Source organism: Plecotus auritus (assembly GCF_963455305.1).
Source record: "Plecotus auritus genome assembly, chromosome: 5".
NCBI classification, from domain to species: Eukaryota; Metazoa; Chordata; class Mammalia; order Chiroptera; family Vespertilionidae; genus Plecotus; species Plecotus auritus.
The window spans coordinates 32,070,884-32,084,229 of NC_137776.1; the positions used below are offsets into that span (position 1 = coordinate 32,070,884).

Consider the following 13,346-nt stretch of genomic DNA (forward strand, 5'->3'; position numbering starts at 1 on the left):
ACAAAAAAAGAGTGGATAAAGGGGGTGTCTAGTAAGATGCAGTATAGAGGTGAGGTGGCTAATGGCTGTGAGATTAAGACTGAGGAGGGGAAAAAGGGTCCCAGCAAATTTTGGAAGGGCAGAATATGTGGTACCTGTGTCAATTAAAAAGGAGATCAGCTTACTTGCCACCACAATCATTACCCAAGGTTCTGTCCTGTTGGTGTAAGTCTGTGGGGCCCTATCATTGCCTGGGCAACTTCAGTCTTTGGTGGCCAGTCCTAAGAGGTCTGGGAGCTCCAAACCAGATTCAGAGGGTGGCCTTGCTGAGGTCCAACCTGAAGGGACCAGATTACAGTCTGATTTTCAGTGACCTTCCCTTCCATCCCTTGGGCAAGGCACAGGTGGAGGTCTTGGGTTTGAGCAGGACTTGTTCCACTGTCCTTCCTTGTTGCATTTGAAGCATGATCCCAGAGGAGGCTTAGCTCCTGACTTCCCCTTGGTTGGAGGACCAGCACTTTGTTTGGGGTTCATGAGAGTGGTAGCTAGGAGCTGGAAGGCCTCCATCTGGGCCTCAGCCTTGGCTTGATCTCACCTTTGTTTTTAGATTTGGGTCTCCTCATCTCTATTATTAAAGACCTTAAAGGCCAGGTTGGTTAATGAGGTCTTTTGAGGGGTTTGTGGACCTGTGTCTATTTTTCAAAGTTTGAGATGGGAGATTTTCAGGAACTGAGATTTGACTATATTTCCCTTTTTCTTTTCTTCCCCTTTTTCAAAATAGCCTCTAACTGCAAGACCATTTTTGTTTTGTTGTTGACATCTGCATGCTGTAACTTGCCTATTTTTTATTTTAATAACTTTTGTGACACTTTGTCTTCCTTGTGTCTCTTGTTGAATTCCATTTTTGATCCTGTGCCTCCCAATAGCACCATGGTTTTATTTACATTTAGTGTTTTAAATGTTTTTCATATTTTTTTATCCTGTTTCAATTTTTATACTTCTTATTGTTTTTTGTCTTAAAATGCAAGCTGTTTTCTTTATATTTTACTAGAGTCCCGGTGCACAAAATTTGTGCGGCGGGGGTCCCCCTCAGCCCAGCTTGCACCCTCTCCAATCCTAGACCCCATGGGGGATGTCTGACTACCAGGTTAGGCCCGATCCCGCAGGGATCCTGCAGTCGGACATCCCTTTCACAATTCGGAACCGCTGGCTCCTAACTGCTCACCTGCCTGCCTGATCACCCCTAACCACCTCTGACTGCTGGCCTGATGTCCCTAACTGCTCCCCTGCCAGCCTGATCGCCCCTGACTGCCTCTGCCTGCTGACCTGATCACCCCTTAACTGCTCCCCTGCAGCCTGATCACCCCTAACTGCCCTCCCTTGCCTCCCTGATCGCCTCCTACCTGCCCTCTCCTGCCCACCTGATCACCCCCTAACTGCTCTTCCCTGCTGGCCTAATTGCCCCTAACTGCCTCTGCCTCTGCCTCTGCCACCATGGCTTTGTCCAGAGGACATCCAGAAGATGTCTGGATGATGTCTGGTCTAATTAGCATATTACCCTTTTACTGGTATAGATTTTTTTACTTTTTTTCTTTTCCCATTTACTTTATTTTTTATTTTATTGTTGACAGAATTACAGATATCCCCCAATTTTCTCCCACTTTACCCCCCTTCTCTTAGCACTGCCCACCCCAAGCCTTAACCACACTATCCTCTGTACCCATTGATTATGCATATCCTAATATATAAAAACCCTGGGTCGTAACGACCAGTAACGACTGAGGCACGACAAACCGGAAGTCAGTCCTGCAGTCAGTGCTGGGTTGCCATGACAGAGCTTCTGACACTGACTGGCATAGAAACCAACCAATTAGAACCAAATCTGGGTGCTGTGGGGAGCCAATGGCTGCCTAGGAGGTGGAGCTTTTGATGCTGACTGACATAGAATTGAACAAATCAGAACTAAATCTGGATGCTGTGGGGAGCCAATGGCTGCCTAGGAGATGGAGCTTTTGATGCTGACTGGCATAGAAACCGACCAATCAGAACCAAATTGGCCATCAGAGGAGGGCAGTTGGGGGCAAGATCAGGCTGGCAGGGGAGGACAGTTGTGGGCAACCAGGACGGCAGGGAAGAGCAGTTAGGGGTGATCAGGCAGGCAGGAAGAGGCAGTTAGGGGCAACCAGGCCAGCAGGGGAGGACAGTTACGGGTGATCAGGCAGGCAGGCAGAGGCAGTTAGGGGCAATCGGGCAGGCAGGCAGGTGAGCAGTTAGGAGCCAGCGGTCCCAGATTTCGAGAGGGATGTCCGACTGCCGGTTTAGGCCCGATCCCACATTGGGCCAAAACCGGCAGTTGGACATCCCTCAAGGGGTCCCCAATTGGAGAGGGTGCAGGCTGGGCCGAGGGAACCCCCCCCTCCATGCACAAATTTTGTGCACTGGGCCTCTAATATGTATATAAGTTATTTGGCTAATCTCTTCCTATCTCCTTCCCTCCCCTCTGAGATATGTCAGTCTTCTCCATGCCTCCATATCTCTAGGGCCTATTTTGTTTGTTAGTTTATTGTGTTCATTAGATGCCACTTATATGTGTGCTCATGTGATATTTGTCTCTCTCTGACTGGCTTATTTCACTCAGCATTATACTCTCCAGGTCCATCCATGTTGTTTCAAAGGGTAAGAAATCCTTCTTGTTTATAACTGCATAGTATTCCATTGTGTAAATGTAACACAGCTTTTTTATCCACTCATTTACTGATGGGCACTTGGATCGTTTCCAGATCTTAGCTCTTCTAAATAATGCTGCATGAACATAGAAGTCCATGGCATCTACAATGAAAACTATAAATATTCTCAGCTAAAAAATTTTTAAACTACATACACTGAGTGGCCATATTCTTATGATCACTGAACACATAATAATCTGGCCACTCAGTGTATATCCTTTATAATAAAAGACTAATATGCAAATTGTCCCCTTGACCAGGAGTTCAACCAGCAGGCAGGCCAGCCAACCGCCCATGTCCCCTCCCCCTGGCCAGGCTGGCTGGACCCCACCCATGCACGAATTCATGCACCAGGCCTCTAAAATATACATACATACACTGAGTGGCCAGATTATTATGCATTCAGAGATCATAATAATCTGGCCACTCAGTGTAAATTTAGAGTAATACAATGTTAACAAATTGGAGCTCAATATTGTTATGATATCAATTCTCAGCAAAATTTATCTATAGATTAAAGGAAAACCCAATAAATATCCTTTCTATTCTATTATTGTTACATTTTACATTGTCCCACAGCTCCCTTCAACTGTCCTTCTGTTTTTTAATTGTATTTTCTTTTTGGTTCTCTGATTGACTGATATTTTCAACTCTGTCTTCTAATTCACTGATTTGATTCTCAGCTTCCCCTAATCTGCTGTGTATTCTTTCTAATGTGTTCTTTATTTGTGTTATGTCATTCTTTATCTCAGACTGCTCTTTTTTCATAGTTACTATATCTTTTTTCATACTGTTGAGCATTTTTATCATCATAACTCTGAACTCTGTTTTAGATAAATTTCTTATTTCTGCTTCATTAATCTCTTCTTCTGGAGAATTCTCTGGTTCTTTCATTTGGGGGTTGTTTCTTTGTCTCCTCATTTTGGTTGTCTGTTTGGGTTTGTGACTATGTTTTATGTAGATCCTCTACACCTCTCAATCTCCAGAGCAGGACAGTGCTAAAGGCTGTTTCTGACTAATTGGATCAGAAAAACTCAAAGCCTTCAGAGACTGCCTCTTTCTACAGACTAATAGGCTTCTGACTTGAATTGCCCCCAGGCAATCATCCTCAGGTATAGCAAGAGTTTTTTCAACAGAGTGGGGCAGTTGCCCTTCTTGGAGGCTAATTGTTACTTTTAATCTCTTAAGTGTCTCAGGGCAAGGTGTTTTCCAATAGGGTGTGTCGACTGTCTTCCCCCCAGGCAAGGCAAATGTCTGTGTGGGAAAGATGTCCTCCACTGTGTGAAGGAATGACTCAGCCCAGGCAACTTGTGGTGTCTGCCTTCTGAGCTTTATCCCTCTGAGTCCCAGTCCTGGGTTCTGCTCTCACAGCTCCAGTCCACTTCACCCTCCCTCCCTCCCTCTGCCAGAGCACAAAGGGAATTTTTGTGTGTTGACCCTTCAAGAGGGTGCCTGAATTTTCAGCTGTTACTCCCTGGCAGACAGCACCCCACTGCTTTTTATAGCCAGATGTTATGTGGGTACCCTCCTCAGATTTGGTGCTCTCTGATGGGGAGCCAAGCTTGGGGATTAGATTCCAGAGTTCTCAGTGGCACCCCCTCCCCCAATAGCTGAGATATCTCTCCAGGACTTCAGTTTCTGTCTGTGGGCTCTCAGCCAGCCCTTTCTCACTTCTGTCCCTCCTACCAGTTTCTATGCAATCTCTGCCTTCAGTCCTCAGGTATCAGGGTTCTCTCCTGTGAGTTTTCTGTTCATTATTCAGGAAGCCTTTCTGTATTTCAGTTGTAATTCCAGCTTGTTCTTGGGAGCATGTCTGTGCAGCATCCACCTACTCTGCCACCATTTTTAATATCCCACCAGCCATTTCTATACAGGAGCTTCTCATGTAAGTCACACTTCAGGAGAAGCCTTCACTAAGCTGCCTGCCTCCTGCATTAAACTAACCCAACAACTTTATTCTATTAGTAAAGATGTGTAGAAAATCAAAAGATCTAGAAAAGTCAAGACAATAGTTTTCCTATTGAATTCAAGAATTCTATAAGCCAATGTGCTTTTGGCATAAGGGTAGACAAATAGATCAATGGTACAGAGAGAAAATCCAGATTTATACATGTTAGCTTTTGTATGTTTTTTATAAACTTGGGGTAGGCAAAGATTTCTTAGATAGCATATTGAAGTTACTAATCACAAAAGAAAAAGGATAGATGGGACTTCACTAAAATTAAAATGTATCCCCATCAAAGACAGATTTATGAAAATGAAAGACAAACCACAGATTGGGAAAAATGTTCACCACATCTATCTATACTAATAAAAGCCTAGGTGGAGTCTCAACCTCACTTCATAACAAGATGGTTACCCCCATGTCGTCACAAGATGGCTGCCTCCATGTAATCACAAGATGGCCACCCCCACATCGTCACAAAACAGCCACCACAAGATGGCCACCACAAGATGGCCGGCAAAGGAGGGCAGTTGTGGGTGATCAGGCCAGCAGGAGAAGGTAGTTGTGGGGGGGACCGGGCCTACAGGGGAAGGCAGTTAGGGGCAACCAGGCGGCAGGGGAGGGTAGTTAGGGGTGACCAGGATGGCAGGAGAGGGCAGTTGCGGGCAATCAGGCCGGCAAGGGAGCAGTTAGGCATCCATCAGGTTGGCAGAGGAGTGTTTAGGGGGTGATCATGTTGGCAGGCAGAAGCAATTAGGGGTAATCAGGCAGGAAGACAGGTGAGCAGTTGGGAGCCAGCAGTCCAGCAGTCCTGAATTGTGAGAGGGATGTCCAACTGCCCTGTGGGATCAGGCCTAAACCAGCAGTCAGACATCCCCCAAGGGGTCCCAGATTGGAGAGGGTGCAGGCTGGGCTGAGGGAAAAAAAAACCCAGTGCACAAATTTTGTGCACTGGGCCTCTAGTTTTAAATAAAATGCTTGTATCTATAATATAAAACAAACTCCTACACATCCTATCTAATAAAGAGGGAATATGCAAATTGACCATCACGCCATAACAAGATGGCTGCACCCACAGTGGAGGCCAAGTTCCCATAATGAACCTTAACAAGCAATCAGCAGGTACCTAAGGCTATGTGGCACTGGGTCGGGGCAGGAGACCTGAGGCTGTGCCCCCTGCCTGGTGGGGCTGGACAGGGGACCTCAGGCTGTGCCCCCCACTCCAGTGCCGGGCCAGGGGACCTCAGGCCATGCCCCCCGCCCAGGCACCAGGCCGGGAACCTGAGGCCACATCCTCTGCCATGCAGGGCTTGACGGGTGACCTGAGGTCATGCCTCCCGCTTGGCAGGGCTTGATAGGGACCTCAAGGCGTACCTCCTGCCCCAGCTTGGGCCGGGGGACCTGAGACTGTGCCCTGCACCTGGCAGGGCTTAACGGAGGACCTCAGGTCATGCCCCCTGACCCAGGCCAGGAGACCTCAATGCATGGCCTCTGGCCTGGGCCAGGGGATCCCAGGCGACCTGAGGCTGTGCCCCTCACCTGGCGGGGCTTGATGGGGGTGGGGCCGGCCGGGTCTGAATCTAGCCCAATGGGGGTGGGGCTGGCCATGTCTGGGTCTCACATGATTTCGAGGCACATGTGGGTGAGTGGGGACTTAACTCTGGTTCCTGTGGCACACCCCAGTCTCTGACAGGAGGAAGATTTTCATATACATTTTACTAATTTTCTTTCATCTCTGACACTTCTATAATAGAGAAAGGGCAAATAGAAATATTAAAATATTTTCTCTAATTAATTTCCTTTTAATGTGCATGAATTTTGTGCACTGGGTCACTAGTCTCTAAATAAAAGACAACACAATAACATAAATGGGCCATAGACCTGAACAAACACTTCACAAAAGAAAGAATATAAATTCCCGGAGAGAAACCAAGATGGCGGCATAGGTAAACACCTAAACTGCTGCCTCACACAACAATTTCAAAACTACAACTAAAAGACAGAACGGACACCATCCAGAAACGCAGGAAAGCTGACTGAGTGAAAATTCTACAACTAGAAGGATAGAGAAAAGCTCACAGAGAATTGGAGGTACGGCAAAGGGTCTTTGTGTGCGCAGAGAGGAAGGGCGGCTGAGAGCCTGGCTGACTTTCTCTGGCGGAAGGGGGAAGGGAGCCCCCGACCGCACTGAACCCCAGTTCTGACTGCACTGAACCCCTGTTCCGGGCAAGCCCCTGGGGACCCACGCTCTTGTGGGGGGAGTCTGGACTCTCAGGCGGAGACTAGGGAGCCGGGGAAGGCGGAGGACTGAAAGTCCGCGCGCGCCAGTGCGCACAAAGGCTGCGGAGGTTGCCACAGGCTTTCCCTAGTGGAAGGGAGTCAGAGGCTCCTGATGGCACTGAGCCCCAGTTCTGACTGCACTGAACCCCAGTTCCAGGCGAGCCCCTGGGGACCCACGCTCTTGTAGGGGGAGTCTGGACTCTCAGGCGGAGACTCGGGAGCCGGGAAGGCAGAGGACTGAAGGCACACACGTGCGCGCAAGGGCAAGGCTGACGGGAAGCCAAGACTGAGACTCCACCCCATCCAAGCTGAGCACAGAGGCTATTGCAATTTGGCAAGTCTAATCCTATAAGGCTGTCTCCAGCACCGGACTTCTCCCAGCATAGACACAGCTGATCCTTATAGCCAACTGGCCTGGAGGTCAATTCTTCCCAGTGATACCAACAACAATAAAGACTTAATTACAACAAGGCTGTACACACAGTCCACAAAGGTGTGCACCAAGAGTGTCCACCTCAGGTTAACTGGGGAGGCAGACCCACTGGGCCAAATTGGAAACCTAGCACACAAATCTACCAACTCAGGGAAGCAGTGAAAATGCGGCGTCTAAGAATCAGATCACAAACGAAAGAAATGGAGGAAAACAAACGACTGGATATAGAATTCAAAACCACGGTTATAAGGCTTTTTAAGAATATCCTAGAAAAGGCCAATAAATATAACGAGACCCTCGAAGAGATGAAAAAGGACCAACTAGAAATTAAACATACACTGACTGAAATAAAAAATATTATACAGAGACCCAAAAACAGACAAGAGGAACACAAAAATCAAGTCAAAGAATTGAAATACAAAGAAGCAAAAAACACTCAACCGAAAAAGCAAAAAGCAAAAAAAAAAATCCAAAAAGTTGAAGATAATGTAAGAAGACTCTGGGACAACTTCAAGTGTACCAACATCAGAATTATGGGGGTGCCAGAAGAAGAGAGAGAGCAAGATACTGAAAACCTATTTGAAGAAATAATGACCGAAAACTTCCCCCACCTGGTGAAAGAAATAGACTTACAAGTCCAGGAAGCGCACAGAACCCCAAACAAAAGGAATCCAAAGAGGACTACACCAAGACACATCATAATTAAAATGCCAAGAGCAAAAGACAAAGAGAGAATATTAAAAGCAGCAAGAGAAAAACAGTTAGTTACCTACAAGGGAGCACCCATACGACTGTCAGCTGACTTTTCAACAGAAACTATGCAGGCCAGACGGGAGTGGCAAGAAATTTTCAATGTGATGAATAGCAAGAACCTACAACCAAGATTACTCTACCCAGCAAAGCTATCATTCAGAATTGAAGGGCAGATAAAGAGTTTCACAGACAAGAAAAAGCTAAAGGAGTTCATCACCACCAAACCAGTATTATATGAAATGCTGAAAGGTATTCTTAAAGAAGAGGAAGAAGAAAAAAGGAAAGATAAAAATTATGAACAACAAATACATATCTATCAACAAGTGAACCTAAAAATCAAGTGAATTAAAAACCTGAGGAACAGAATAATCTGGTGAATATAATAGAATCAGGGGCATAGAAAGGGAGTGGACTGATAATTCTCAGGGGGAAAGGGGTATGGGGGGTTCATGAAGAGACTGGACAAAAATCATACACCTATGGAGGAGGACAGTGGGGGGGTAGGTAAGGGCAGAAGGTGGGGTGGGAAATGGGTGGAGGGGAGCTATGGGGGAAAAAGGGAGAAATAATTGTAATAATCTGAATAAAGATTTATTTAAAAAATAAATAAATAAAATAAATTCACTACAAAAAAAAAGAATATAAATTCCCAATAAGCATATGAAATTGTGTCCAACATCATCAGTAATCAAATAAATATAAAAAAAAACTATATTAGATACCACATCATACATTGGAATAGTTAAGTTAGAAAGGCTATTTCTAATAGACTTTGAAAAACAATTTGACATTTTTGAAACAGTTAAGCATGCAACCCAGTAATTTCATTCCTAGGTATTTACCCAAGGGAAACAAAAACATAATACCAAACGGTTTATACAAGAATAGCAGCTTTATTTAAATGAGTCCTAAACAGGAATCAATCCAAATGTCCATCAACAGGAAATGACTAAACAGATGGTAGTATACACACTGAACAATAAGAGGCACAAACTTCTAATCACCTAACAACATGAGTGATGAGCAAAAGAACTCAGACATATAAGTATACATGATGTTTTATTCCACCTATGAAATTCAGTCACCGGCAACAGGAATATATGGTGCTAGAAAGGAGAGCAATGTTTGCAACAGAGAGGTTACTTGGCTCCAGGTGGTCAGAATGCAAGTTGAGGGATGAAGGGTACATTGTACTGTTCTTCATTATCCAAATGGCAGTGTTCACACCGTATCTCCCTTTCAATCTCTACCACCTTCAAGATTCCATGGTATCTACACTGAAAACTATAAATACTCTCAGCTAAAATTTGCTGAGAATTGATATCATAACCACAGGGCACACTGGTTGCCTTCATGACTGTAGGGAGCAACCTTTGCTTTCAGTAGCAATTACTAGTATACTCTTCTGACCATTTTTTGTTGTTGTTGTTGTTGTTGAAATCTCTCATTTGCTCATTGCCTCCTGCTATTCTCTTTGTCATTATGAAACCAATTTGTTAATTATCATTTAGTGGCATTTTAATAAGAGAGAAACACAAATGGTTCTCTTCAATCTCCTATCTTTAAACAGAAACTTGTTGTTTTTATAGAGTTTGACAAAATAATGTGACATAATTATTCCCGGATGCATATTGGGCACCAGAAAGAGCCAATAATTTTCTTCTAGTTCCAAAGAGGAGCTTATGAGTCTTCATGACTTAAGGAAAACAAAATATCTATTAAAACATTATTATCAGACTGGCCAGTGTGGCTCGGTGGTTGAGTGTTGACCTATAAAACAGGAAGTCAAGGTTCAATTCCAGGTCAAGGCACATGCTGGGGTTGCAGACTCAGTACCCAGTAGGGGCCATGCAGGAGGCAGCCAATTAATGATTCTCTCTTATCATTGATGTTTCTATCTCTTTCTCCCTCTCCCTTCCTCTCTGAAATTATTAAAAATATATTTTAAAAAACAAAACATTATCAGAGAAATAAAATATTCAACTAAGAAGCAGAATTATAGACTCGACTTTATAATTACTTTCACAAAAAAAGCAGCAGCACTTCTGAAATTAAGGTGTCTAAAAAGATTCATTTTACACAGCAACTAGAGGCCTGGTGCATGAATTTGTGCGGTGGGGGGGTTGTCCCACAGCCTGACCAGCAATCAGGGCAGCCAGGGGGTGGGGGGGCTGGGTGGGTGGAGGGACCATAGGAGGTTGGCCAGCCACAGGAAGTTAGCTGTGGGAGCACACTGACCACCAGGGGACAGCTCTTGCATTGAGAATCTGCCTCCTGGTGGTCAGTGTGCATCATAGCGACCGTCGTAATGGTCGCTTAGGCTTTTATACAGTATCTACACTAATAAAAGAGAAACATGCAAGTTGACCATCCCTCCGCTATGCCCACCAGCCAATCAGGAGTGAGTATGCAAATTAACTCAACAAAGACGGTGGCAGCCACGGAGCTGGAGCCAGCAAGGAAGCTTGGGTTGCCCCCAGCAACAGAGGAAGCCAAGCTTCCCGCCTGCCCTGGCCGCCGCTCAAGGAGGGGCTGGAGAAAAAAAAAAGGAGGGGCTGGGAACCTGGGTTGCTGAGGGGCATGGCCAGCCTGAAAACAGCCCTCAGCCCCTTACCCAGGCTGGCCAGGCACCCCAGCAGGGATCCCCACCCTGAAGGGGGTGTGGCCAGCCTGAAAACAGCCCTCAGCCCCTCACCCAGGCTGGCCACGCCCCCATGGAGTAAGAGTCCCTGTTGGGGAGCCTGGCCAGCCTGCAAACAGCCATCAGCCCCTCACCCAGGCTGGCCAGGCACCCCAGCGGGGACCCCCACCCCTGAAGGGGGTGTGGCCAGCCTGAAAACAGCCCTCAGCCCCTCACCCAGGCTGCCCCCCCCCCTGCCAGGACCCTCACCCCATGGGGACGTGGCTGGCCTGCAAACCACCACAAGCCCCTCGCCCAGGCCTCCCCACACCCCAAGGGAACCCCCACCCTGATCCAGGACATGCTTCAGGGCAAACCAGCCGGCCCCCACCTGTGCACCAGGCCTCTATCTATACTAATAAAAGGGTAATATGCTAATTAGACTGGGAGACCTTCCAGGAGACCTTCTGGACATTCTTTTGGACAAAGCCATGGTGGTGGGGCTGAGGTAGAGGCGATTAGAGGCCAAGAGGGGAGGGCAATTATGGGTGATCAGGCCAGGATGGTATGGCAGTTGTGGGTGATCAGGCTGGTGGGGAGGGCCATTGGGGGTGATCAGGCTGGCGGGGGGGGCAGTTGGGGGTGAGCAGACCAGCATGGGGGCAGTTGGGCACAAGCAGGCCATCAGTGGGGGTCAGTTGGGGGTGATCAGGACAGTGGGGAGGGGCAATTTGGAGTGAGCAGGCCAGTAGGGGGGCAGTTGGGGGCAAGCAGGCCAGTGGGGAGAGAGGGTGGGGGTGAGCAGGCTGGCAGGGGGAGCAGTTGGGGGCAAGCACACTGGCACGGGGGGCAGTTGGGGGTGATAAGGCTGGTGGGGGGGGCATTAGGGGGCAAGCAGACTGGTGGGGGGGGGAAATTGGGGGTGAGCAGGCCGGCAGGCAGAGTGGTTAGGGACAATCAGGCAGGCAGGCAGGTGAGTGGTTAGGAGCCAGCAGTCCCGGATTGTGAGAGGGATGTCCGACTGCCGGTTTAAGCCCATTCCCTGTAAACCAGCAGTAGGACATCCTTTGAGGGGTCCCAGATTGGAGAGGGTGCAGGCCAGGCTGAGGGACACACACACCCACCCTGTGCATGAATTTCATGCACCGGGCCACTAGTACTATATTTAGATAGCATAGACAGATGTATAATAATACAAAAGATAAGTTCCAGGAAAATTATTGATATTCTTGTAAAATTTTAGTTTATGCCTTATCATATGATTACTAAACCACATCTTACCATTTATGAACTAGTTTTATAATTCAGGATGGTATTTCTTAACTGCTGTAGGACAAGGAGGGAGCACCATGTTTTTATCTTTTTGAGATTTATTTTCTCTTGGTTGTTAATTAAGATACATTTTTAAGCTTATATTCTATTGTTATACCATTGTTTCATATTCTTTTGTGGATGATCTGTTTGCTCCATCTCACTTTTGTACAAATTAAAATGTTTTCATAAAAATTCCAGATATGTTTGGGACAAAATAATTTTACAATGGCTGTGATCATGACAGACCAGTATTTTTCAATACTCTTATGTCTTTCTAATCCACCATGCTTCATTTTATTATAGTTTTGTCTATTGCTTCAATTCTACTTGTCCTAATCACTACTCAGGACCACTTAATTTATGTTGGTTCTTCACAGCCAATCTATCCTTCATATACGTATAAAATGTTACAGCATATCAAAACCTTGATGGCCATTTTATCATGGTATTCCTTCTCCTTAGGATGTCTGCAGAAGATGAGAACATAGAGAACAGGTATATCAATAACATTGCACTCACATACTTCAAAAAATATAAGGTGGAGATTTCAGGCGCAATAACAACAACATTTCCTTTCCTTGAACTTATCCGGGACTATGGATTCATCACCAGGGAAATGTATGAAGTAAGTGAAGTTTATTATGTCATAATCTGATAAAACAACCCCAAACTAAGTTATACTTTTTCATATCCTAGAATTAAAACTCAGAGCACAACTGGGCTACTGAGGAGTCACTTATGAGTGGGGACCTTCTCAAGTACTGCTAAGTATTTCTATAAAGTCAAAAGAGAAGAGAAGTAGACATTGCTGGAAATAGTCCTGCTCCTAACTGAAGGATTGGGCTCTGTCATGCCCCCTAGAGTTGGGTGAATAGCTCTGGAGATAGGCTGGATCTGAAGTGGGTGTACATTACCTTCTAGAAATCCTAATAATAAAAGGCCAAGAGATGTCACGACCAAAATGACCAAACAACCAGTCACTAGGACGCCCACTGTGGCCAGCAAATAAGCCCAATCAGGGGGTGGAGCCGGCAGCCCCTCCCCTCTGTTGGCCTGCTCCTGATCGGACCCTCCCACCCCAATCAAGAGCGGGGCCTGCCAGCCAGCCACGCCCCCAATCATCCCGCCCCACCACAATAGGCCCACAACCCTCCCCCTGGCCGGCCTGCCCCTGATCATACACCCCACCTTAATAGAGGGCAGGACTGTCTGGCCAACCTCCTGCAGCCCCTGCCCTGGCCAACCATGCCCCAAATGGGCCCCCACCACCCTGATTGGCCCGCAGCCCCTTCCCCT

General features: G+C 46.5%; 1 protein-coding gene across 1 annotated transcript in view; it reads left to right on the forward strand.

Moving 5' to 3' along the window:
* LOC308248038 (nuclear body protein SP140-like protein) overlaps positions 1-13,346 on the forward strand; it is a 60,991-nt gene that overhangs the window by 12,972 nt on the left and 34,673 nt on the right. Inside the window, exon 2 of the mRNA XM_080667970.1 lies at positions 12,513-12,675. Within this exon, the coding sequence (XP_080524096.1) occupies positions 12,513-12,675 (163 nt within the window). The remainder of the gene's footprint in view (positions 1-12,512; positions 12,676-13,346) is intronic.